General features: G+C 39.8%; 1 protein-coding gene across 1 annotated transcript in view; it reads left to right on the forward strand.

The window, feature by feature from the left end:
* Positions 1-10,467, forward strand: part of LOC140353509 (uncharacterized) — a 14,309-nt gene extending 3,842 nt beyond the window's left edge. The window contains exons 9-19 of the mRNA XM_072438083.1: positions 303-477; positions 1,315-1,327; positions 3,247-3,465; positions 3,949-4,114; positions 7,152-7,304; positions 8,060-8,220; positions 8,523-8,696; positions 8,870-9,008; positions 9,331-9,518; positions 9,873-10,014; positions 10,283-10,467. Coding sequence (XP_072294184.1) covers positions 303-477; positions 1,315-1,327; positions 3,247-3,465; positions 3,949-4,114; positions 7,152-7,304; positions 8,060-8,220; positions 8,523-8,696; positions 8,870-9,008; positions 9,331-9,518; positions 9,873-10,014; positions 10,283-10,458 — 1,706 coding nt within the window. The 3' untranslated portion in view covers positions 10,459-10,467. The remainder of the gene's footprint in view (positions 1-302; positions 478-1,314; positions 1,328-3,246; positions 3,466-3,948; positions 4,115-7,151; positions 7,305-8,059; positions 8,221-8,522; positions 8,697-8,869; positions 9,009-9,330; positions 9,519-9,872; positions 10,015-10,282) is intronic.
* The last annotated feature ends 229 nt before the right edge of the window (positions 10,468-10,696 follow it).

Below are 10,696 nucleotides of genomic sequence, written 5' to 3' on the forward strand. Positions count from 1 at the left end.
TTTGGTGAAATTGGGTCAGATAACATAATATAATTTCAACATCTATTCAATTTTTGCCCCATATATATATATATATATATATATATATATATATATATATATATATATATATATATATATATATATATATATATATATATATATATATATATATATGTATGTATATATATATATATATATATATATATATATATATATATATATATATATATATATATATATATATATATATATATATATATATATATATATATATATATATATATATATATACACATACGTGACTTTCTTTTATTTTTTAGGGAAACGCGTCTGTCTTGGAGAGGGCCTTGCTAAAATGGAGCTGTTCCTTTTCATAGTTGGTTTGCTACAGAAGTTTTCGTTTTATGTTTTGGACGGAGTGGAGCTGAGGACTGACGGTGTGACCGGGGCCACGCGTGTCCCACATCCCTTCAAAGTGAATGCTAGAGTCCGTTAGTTCCAGGCCATCGCACTACAGGCTACTCTGTTTAACTTTAGACCAAACAAATATGATCTATTGATGTAATAATAAAATGAATTATTTGAAAAATCATCCCTTTATCACCATCTGATTTTATTACAACATACAAATATATTCTACGTCCGAATAGAAATTTGCGACAGTTATTTAAATTTTGTAGCACCTTTGGCTGAGATGTAATGACATGGAAAACCAAAGGTGAGCCACACACCACAGTATCATAATCATAATCATACAGGCTGTATGAAACAGGAGCAGTGCAGGACTAGGGCAGCGCTGTCTACATTTTTGTCCTAAGGCACAGCCATACTCAGAGTGAAAAGAAGATTGTCAAAAGCACTTTCAGACAACATTATGTCATTCTCCTCCCTAAATTCAGTCCATCTCCTGCAGTCTGAACTCTAACCAAACCACATGCTCTAGTCCAGTGATTGTCATTGTGGCAACTAGTGAGGAGAAGTGTCCTAATTTAAGTCTGAGGCCTTAGAGTTATCTGGTCTTTGGAGGCTATGTCCACAGTCCACAGTATGAGGCTGCAGGCTCAGTTTGTCTGTAGTCAAGGTCACCAATAGTGTAAATGTGCAGACCCAGAGGCTGCACTCTTATGATCTGCACTCAGACACCTCTTTACGACAAAAGGGATTAATTGAAGGGCCTAGTGCCCCAGTATAGATGAAGGTCTAGTGACGTCCCTGGCCAACAGAGCTATGCTGGACATAGGAGCCCCGTGCCACACCCCATTCTCATATTCACTAAATAATTCTGATAATATTTAGCCTATATGTTCATATATCTTCATATGTTCATTTTAGCAGAGCCATCAAAGTGATTTTAGCATGCGCATTGTTCCATCATGATCTCAGCAAAGAAGCAAAATCCTCAAAACTTACACAAAACTGATGCAGACATCGTGATGCAAGTCTGTGAAGTGTTTAAGAGCCACTTTATACCACACAGGTGTTGTCAAGTGATTGTATTTAACTATTATTGTTTTTTGAGTAAAATGGTAAAAGTACTAAGGTGAAACGTTTTTTCCACACAAAAGTCTCGTAGTCCAAGTCAGGGAGAGGTCAGGATAAGTAAGGAAATGTTCCAAAATTATGTCTCCTTTTCGAAGAAATCGACACGTGAAGTCTACAAATCCAGGTTTTTGATCTCAGCCACAAATTGCAACGCTTTCAGTGACGCACCGCTAGACACAAGGAAGGCAACAGCAGCGTGTGCATGCTGATGTCAGGACCTTGCATCTGTGTGCATGATGACAAGTGAATATGATGGTTTATATACCTATATTTATTGGTGGGTAATGCACAAAAAAGCAATGCCTGCACCAGCAGGTTATAGCAGTTCCACCTGCAGTCCTGGCCACGTTGGTGAGATGTGAGCATCCAGGGCTGAACAGTCTATGGGACTTGCAACCTGGAGCACAGAGAGTTTTCCTGGTGGGCAGTGGGCCGGTCATGGTAGTGCCACCTCCAGGATTTGAAACAGGGGTGGTCAGAATAGGGGGTTCAAGAGTGTTTTTAATTTATTAAACATTTCCAGGAATTTGGTCATCTTTTATGGTAATATTGGCCATTATAGGTAAGATTTATTTAAGATACGCACAGTAATATAACATATATTTGATGTCATGAACCAGCTCTGATTATAATAACTTTCACACTTAAAGAGTACCTTGTTTTTACTGTCCACAATATGCACAGATGCATGGTAAACGTGTGAAGAATGATTGTCATTGATCTGAACATTGTTCACAAAAACTGCTCTTTTTATACTTTACAACTTTTGGTTGCGTATCTGTCCAGTGTACCCTTCATTATATCATAATTACATTATTTTTATTGTTTGGTCACCAGGTGGTCAAGTGTGAGAGTAAGAGCCATTTGGACTGCCCTTCATATCTGCACCTACGGCCCCTATGGGGGCCGGTTGAGTAGCTGTTGGGTGTGGTAACCCCAGGTATAAAGAGGGCAGGGAATTGGCCCCAGGGGTTCCAAGTTGCTGGGGCATATGTCTAATGTAGTTTCATGTGTTATTGTGGCAAAGGTGAGACCAATAAATTCATTTGAACTATTTCACTGGACTATTTCTTGATGCTTTAGAAGACACGCGTGCTTACATACTTCTATACACCTTCAACCAATAGTCACTATTTGGCAGGGCAAACTAGCCTCTCCAGTGAGAGAGACAGGGCAAAGTGTATTTAAGTGCCCATTTTCAGTTATCAGCCATCCAGACATGGACGGGCCACTTGGATGACCAGTCAAATCTCGGAGGCCACCTCAGGCCACCTCTTACTGGCACCACTGGGTCATGGTGCACTTTTACTTTACACAACGCACAGTCCTTAACGCTTCAACTGCATATTTTCTATCAGATTTCTTTTCTCATGCTCTGCTCTGAGTTCAGCGTGGCCATGGAGCCTTAAATCCATGATAATGTGGTCCCTGCACAGAACTGATCATTTAATACATTCAAATTTACAGGTGGATTTTAGATCAGAGGTATTAGCCTATCTTTAATTTTGTGTGTGTGTGTGTGTGTGTGGCCTCTCTTCTTATTGAGATGAATTTGGTCTGTGCATTGTTCTTGCTCTTAAACACTTACAGAAAAATAGCTCATTGTCCCTGGTACTCAGTTGGTCTTGATTGTTTTTTGTGAGAAATGGGCCGGCCCTTATGACCAACATGATTAAATCTACATACCTTAAGTCACAGTCTAGTCCTGTGAGGCTGATGTAGCTGCTTGGTTCTTCCATGTGCTTGACAATGCAGATATCTGACTTGTTTTCATGTTTTGAATTGAGGGAAATCCTGTTTGTAAGTTTATCTGTGCTGCTGATTGTTTATTTCATGAGAAACAAGGATCCACCAAATTTTCCTCCTGGACCTCGACCTCTTCCCTTGATCGGAAATATTTTTAACATTGAACCGAAAGAGCCTCACATCTACCTCACTAAGGTAAGACCACTGCTGAAAAAAGACAGCAAAGGCCATAAAGGTCTAATGTCAGGAAAGCCCGATTGACTGCATTCAACGCTGAATAAAAGCACAGTAAGTATGATTGAGATTTCAGAAGTTCAATCTCATCAAAACTCTAAAATGTTTGGGTTATATTATGAATAATGTGTGTTTGTAGTGGTGTAAAATACATCACAATCCAAGATACTTCATTAGTTAACATTAGGCTTGATAATTTACTATTTTACTACAAATATGTACACAGACGTCTTCTTTTCCCATCAAATCAAATTCATATTTTCCCCCCTGTGCGATGGGAGTCAAAAGATCCAGCCAAAAAATGTAGGTTAGCCTAAAAAAAATAATGTGAAACAATTTAATTGTCTACTAGAAATAGAGAGAGAAATGTGTTTGTAATAATGGTTGGGAAACATGCCTCAGTCACATGCTGGACAACAAGACACCCATTCTATACATCCACAGCTCGCTGAAGTCTATGGGAATGTCTACTGCATCCGCGTGGGCCGGGACAAGAGTGTGTTTGTGTGCGGGTTCAAAATGGTGAAGGAAGCCCTCGTGACGCAGGCCGACAACTTTGTGGACCGACCCTACAGTCCCATGGTGACCAGGATTTACTCTGGAAACTCAGGTAAACAATCTATCCATTCATTTATCCATGACCGTGAAAAAAGTATACCATTTTATTTGACTAATATAATGTAAGTGTCTATTTTCTAATCATATTATTTCTCATTAAGCTGTTGTCCCTTCCTTTCTATCAAGTTTTTAATTGGTATTTCTGGTTTATTTTGTTTAATGTCCTTTGCTGTTGAATGAAACCACCTTCTGTCCAGCTACGGTTGAATGCATTAGATTTATCCGTCTATATTTGGAGTTCAACTGGGGAGATTTGTCATTTCTGTATGAGAGCAGACATACAATGAGCTTGGACACTTATTTGCAATAGACGTAAAGATAAAGGCGGTCCTGGCGGAAATGCCTGATTTAAAATCCAAGACTAATGAAGCCGGGTGCACGGTGGCAAAGGCGGTTAGCGCTCTTGCCTCCCAAAAAGGAGATCATGGGTTCGATTCCCAGACCAGACCTACATCACATGATCTCTCTGGGTGGAGTCTGCATGTTCTCTGTGTCAGCCCTGCTGTTGACAGTGGACACTAGTTGGCCACTGTCCAGGGTGTACCCCGCCTAAGGCCCAAAGTCACTGGGATAGGCTCCAGTCACCCGCAACCCCAAAAGGGAACAAGCGGTAGAAAATGGATGGATGGACTAATGAAGCCAACGCAGCCGGAAAGGAAATCTTGAACTTGAAAAACACGCCGCCGACGTAGTAGAATTAACGACGGCTCGAGTGGACGACCTGGAGATCATAATCGCAGAGGTGATCTGTGGATTCTTCCAGAGGACACTGAAATTTGGTGGCTTGGAAACCTCCTGAATATTTAAAACTTTCAACAAAAGCTGGGAAAATAAAGCTTGACCGTGCACATGGTTCCCCGGCTCCGAAGCTCCTAATATACTGAGGTTCCATTTCTTCAGTGACAAACAGAGTGTTGTGGCAGCAGCTAGACATCCTGCCACGGACCGGACCAGACCAGGCGAGCTCCACGTCTTAGTCTTCAATCACTAGAGAGCGGTCAAGAAATGCAAACCAGTTGAGTAAGTGAAGTCCCGTGAAGAAATTGGATTAAACTCGGCTTTCACCCTCAACATCGAGGCTCAATGTGGATGGAAAAATAAAACGATTGACTAAGGAGGCATCAGCATTCCCCTCTTTTCCCCCTTATTTCAATGAAAGGGACCTGGACTTTATTGGAGACATGTGAGTCTTTGCCTACACATGTCTGGACCTTACACATTCAGCTTCAGTGTTTCAAACTTACAAAGTACTGGGAAAATCAATAAACAATAAAGGGTTCATCAATATTTGGACAGAGATGAATCCCAATGTCCGCCAATATACACATGTCCCTAATCCACATAAGAACTAAGTGCTCATGTTTACATCACTGTAGATCTGGAACAGACACGAGAAAACGCTCTGGAGATTTAGAGCCATATTTTGCCCCTGGAGTGTTAACGGGAGCCTTTTCCAGGGGGCGGGGCCAGTGTGCTATTTTGTTACCATGCCAACCTTAACCCTGGCGTAAAGAGAATCTATTATATTATGGGCTGGACGCCATAATAGATCCATGGGCTGGACTTGGCCGCTGGAGGCTGGAGTGGGATGCTGCCAGTCCATATATGGTGATAGTGTTTGAACCAATGACTGATAACTGTGGCATTCAAAAGCACCGCCTGTGTGGGGCATATTTCAATGTGTTCCCAAAATAAAATGAATCAAAAGAAAATATTGAATTGCCGCCTCGGAGCCTTTTTCTGTATTTAATTCACCTTTATTTGTTTTTGTGCTGCGCGGAGAGCTCGCCTTCATCCCCAATATAGTGTAAATTGTAAATCACATATACATAATTTAATTGAAGCAATTGCAGTTGTGTCAACCAAGTATTTTAATTTTGCCATGATTTGAAAATAGAATTATTGGCAATACCAAAATAAGCTAAAAGCAGAAAGACCTGAGCTGCTACTACTAGATCTGTGTGTCTGTCCTGCTCTCTGCTCCTCTGTGCTCCTCTTTCAGGACAATCACAGTTATGGGAAACAGGTTATGTTCCATCTTCAGTTCATATTTCAAGGCAAATATCAATGACGCATGCTTAAAAATGCGCGTGTTGCTGCTGATCGTTCGTGATTATCCGCGCAGTGCACTTTTTAATTCAGACTTGCTCTGGAATTATGAATACAGCGGGTCGAATTTCCGCGGTTCTGTTTTTTTTACATGAAATAAAAAAGTGTCAAATACGTTTCAATCTCCTCTGATGTGAGCTTTTGCCCCATGTTTCCTCTCGCTCGTTACTTTAATTGAGAAAGGGAAAGGCACTGCAATAACAACATGAAATGAAATATTAATTGGATAGAAAATGAAACCTTGTTTTGACAGACGAAGAGTGGGAAAATGTGTGTACGTCCCAGCAGAGGACCACAAAATCACATACCTGGAGGGAATTTTGCTGGGAAATATGTCACATTTTTTCACAACACCATGTCAAAGAGCTCATTATTCACACAGAACTGTAAACTGTTGGAGAAAGTGTGGCAGCCATGAGGCAAACCACTATCATGTGTTTTGGGACTGTCCTGTTGCTCAGAAATACTGGACTGAAATTAATAATGCGCCACAGAGAAGAAGAACTATGTACTTGTGCATCAAGACTCCTGGCATGGACACAATAAATGGATACTTTTGGAATGTGCCTTTTGTGCCAGGGAAAAAGGCCTTCACATATAAATGGCTGACACGAACCTCACCAACGATCAAGGACTGGACTGACAGTGACAGACATCAGACGAGTGGAAGAAGTGACATTAAGATTTTATTTGGAAATGGACAAATGGATTTTGTTTCTATTGGTGTTAAATTGACGTCTACTTGTGTTCTTATTTTGAGTTTCGCTTTCTTGTTGTGTTCTGTAATGTTCTGTGTTTATTTTATTTCTGTATTGAAAAATCAATCCAATCAATTAATCAAACCAACACATAAATAACTATATAAATACAATTACAAATACATAATAAGCTGACAATATGTGTGTTGTTTCCTCCCTCAGCTGGTTTGTTCTTCAGTAACGGTAACGTGTGGAGAAGGCAGCGGAGGTTTGCCATGGCAACGCTGAAGGCATTTGGTCTCACCAGGAGCTCAATGGAGGAGAGGATCTGTGAGGAGAGCCACATCCTGCAGGACGCCATGGACCAGAAGAGAGGTGCAGCCTGAACACTGAAACAACTCATGACTCTGTATTCAGTTGTCAATTCATTTGAATTTGTCAATTCCAAATGAACATTTCAACATTCATAAATGAGAAATCTAATTTTCAATGCAACAGTTTCATATTCAACATTAAATTATTGTAAATGTAATTGCATGTTGGCATGGGATTTTGATTTCTTTATTTGTTTTGAAAGGGGTTAATCCAATTGACAATTTAAAGAACAAATGTTGTGCTTTGAGGTATTTAATACTAAACTATAACATATTATTATTATTATTTTCCATTATGTTAATTAAAACCTAAAACAACTTAATAATAGAAAGAGTTCCAAACTGCAGAGCTGAAAGGCCTTGCCTCTTCATGGTGGCATTTCTCTGTAAGTGGATTTTAATTGAGAAAATGTCTCATTAAAGACCTTTATGTATGACCCAGAGTCATTTTGAAAAGGTAAATACATAGAAGTGGGCAGAAATAGGTGGTTATGTGTTTACAGATTTTTTCTGAAGACAAACAACTCTATTCAAAATCATTGGCAAAGCTGCTCCACCTCCCGTGAAAACATGAGGTAAACTTTGCTCCAGAGCAATATAAGGAACAACAAAAATCAGTTCAAAGCTATTTAAATTCGAGCTATTTTATCTTTACTAATAAATGTTTAATTCTTCAAACTCCTTTGACGTTACCTTTGACAGACACTCATCAATAACTGTGAACAATGAAACTGTTTGACTGTTTGTTCGTTTTAGGTGAGCCCTTTGACCCAGTTCCACTTTTGAACAACGCCGTGGCCAACATCATCTGTCAGATTGTATTTGGCAGAAGGTTTGACTACAGTGACCAGCGCTTCCAGGACATGCTCAACGATCTAAATGAACTGGCGTATCTAGAAGGATCTGTGTGGGCTTTTGTGAGTATTACAGTTCATTAGAAAGTCATCTTTGAGATCAATCTAAAAAGGTGTGTAGGATGTAGAAAACCACAAAACACCATCAAACTCCAGGACAATGATATGCAAATGTATTAAAAGAAACATTTGTTTAGGGAGTGTATTTGGTTAATTTCTCAAAATGTCTCTAGATCTAAACAGTAATCAAAATGTATTTATTTTGACCCTTTCTAAGAAAAAAGGCATTTTTTTCTAATCTACTCCACATTAATCCTGAATAGTTTTTGTGCCTCGTAAGTTAATCATGTTTTCTTTGCACAAAGCTGTATGACGCCTTCCCAGTGCTGATGGCCCACTTGCCAGGGCCACACAACGGCATCTTTAGCCGAGCCAAGTCCATAGAGGTCTTTATCAGGGCCGAGGTGGAGAGACACAAGCCTGACCTGGACCCCAGCTCTCCACGAGACTACATCGACGTCTTTCTTTTGGAGGCAAAAGTGAGTTCCCAATACCATTTTAAAAAGTATTAAGAGGATTAGATGTCACAATTATCAACTACGAATGTATTTAGATATTTGACCTTCTATAAATAGGATTATATTGTGTAGATGGATTGGTCTTGATGATTGTAAATATGATTTTCTTGTATCTTTACATTCTTTGTCTTTAGAACAGTAGCAAAGAGCTGGGGTTCAGTGAGTCAAACCTGGTCCTCTGTTGTCTCGACCTGTTTTTGGCTGGTACTGAGACCACCTCCAAGACTCTGCAGTGGGGCTTGATCCACCTCATCAACAACCCTCACATCCAAGGTAAGAGACCTCAGAGACAGGTTCATGTTAAAGACTCAACATAGACACACTAAACAGACTCATGAGGACATTAGACAGAGTTTGAATAAAAAAAATACTTGCCTCAGATGAGGGAGGAAAAGCTGGCAGGGTTGTAATAGTGAAAAATATTTATGAAAAATATATGTATAAAATCTTTGTTCTAGTTTGTGTTTCAAGATGATAGGGATAGTAATTTAAGATATAAACTTAAACCACTTAAACTGTTTTTTGGATGTAATGTGAATGCAGCTTATTGTTAATGCAACGGTTTCTCTCACATGAAATATGACCTATTTTTCAGAGAAGGTCCACGCAGAGATAGACAGAGTGATTGGACAGTCTCGACAGCCCACTATGGCCGATCGAGCCAACCTGCCCTACACCGACGCAGTCATCCACGAAATCCAAAGAATAGGAAACATTGTGCCACTCAACGGGTTCAGGAGAGCAGCCAAGGACATGACACTTGGAAGATACTTCATTCCAAAGGTTCCAAAGATTAATCAGTAGAGTTCCTAAGACGTCCACAGACATGCATGTGTTAGGCAAAATTGGTGACTCTAAATTGGCCCTAGTGAATGAATGTGAGAGTGAACTGTCTGTAATGTCTATGTCTCTGTGTTGGTCCTGCGGCGAGTTGGCCACTGTCCAGGGTGTACCCCGCCTAAGGCCCGAAGTCACTGGGATAGGCTCCAGTCACCCGCGACCCCGAAAGGGAACAAGCGGTAGAAAATGGATGGTTGGATGGTCTATTACAAACATTTTCTTATTGTGTATTGCTACTTGTATATAGTTCAGACACATGCTTTTAGTTGTGTAAATGTGAGGCGTGCTTTGTTGTAGGGGACTTCGGTAATGCCCATCCTGACCTCTGTGCTGTTTGATAAGACTGAATGGGCCACTCCAGACACGTTTAACCCACAACACTTTCTGGACTCAGATGGGAAGTTTGTCAAGCGGGAGGCCTTCATGCCTTTCTCTGCAGGTGAGATGAAAAATATGTGTAAGAAATGGCATTTTATTTTTATTGTGTGTGGAATACATTGAATAACTAATTCTATTATGTAATAATAAGAGTTGCAATTATTCCTTCTCCCCTCAATTCCCCTCAACTTTTGCAATGCATCAGAAACATGAGGCATGTATATAAATGTCGTGGTAGAGGCAGAAGTAAATAAACAGTTAAATTAAACACAAATGTGTTGCAATCACTTTGTGGCCTTGTTTTGAAGATTGTCTGATGTGTTTTACAGGGAAGCGGGTGTGTCTGGGAGAAGGCCTGGCCAGGATGGAGTTGTTTCTATTTTTTGTCACTTTGTTTCAGAAGTTTTCATTTTCTACTTTGAAAGGCGTTGAGCTTAAAACAGAAGGGATCATCGGCGCTACACGCACCCCACATCCTTTCAAGATCTATGCCCAGCCACTCTGAAGGTTTTCTCATCTTCTTCAGAATCTTAGGAGTTCTTTCTTATTATTTATCTTATTTATCTCCAGGCTTTTCTGAATGAAGACCTTGATGAGTTCTCTTGAATGTACTTTGTGGATATTCATAAAATGCACATTGAGTTAAACTGTCACTGTTCTCATTCAAACTCCTTTATTTATACAAAATCATCAGAAATTTAGCAATCCTTGAAACGTTTATTCAGACAAACAAATGAAAGGTT

Source organism: Eucyclogobius newberryi, unplaced genomic scaffold (assembly GCF_026437365.1).
Source record: "Eucyclogobius newberryi isolate DKJ021-1_F unplaced genomic scaffold, fEucNew1.0.hap1 SCAF_9, whole genome shotgun sequence".
NCBI lineage: Eukaryota > Metazoa > Chordata > Actinopteri > Gobiiformes > Gobiidae > Eucyclogobius > Eucyclogobius newberryi.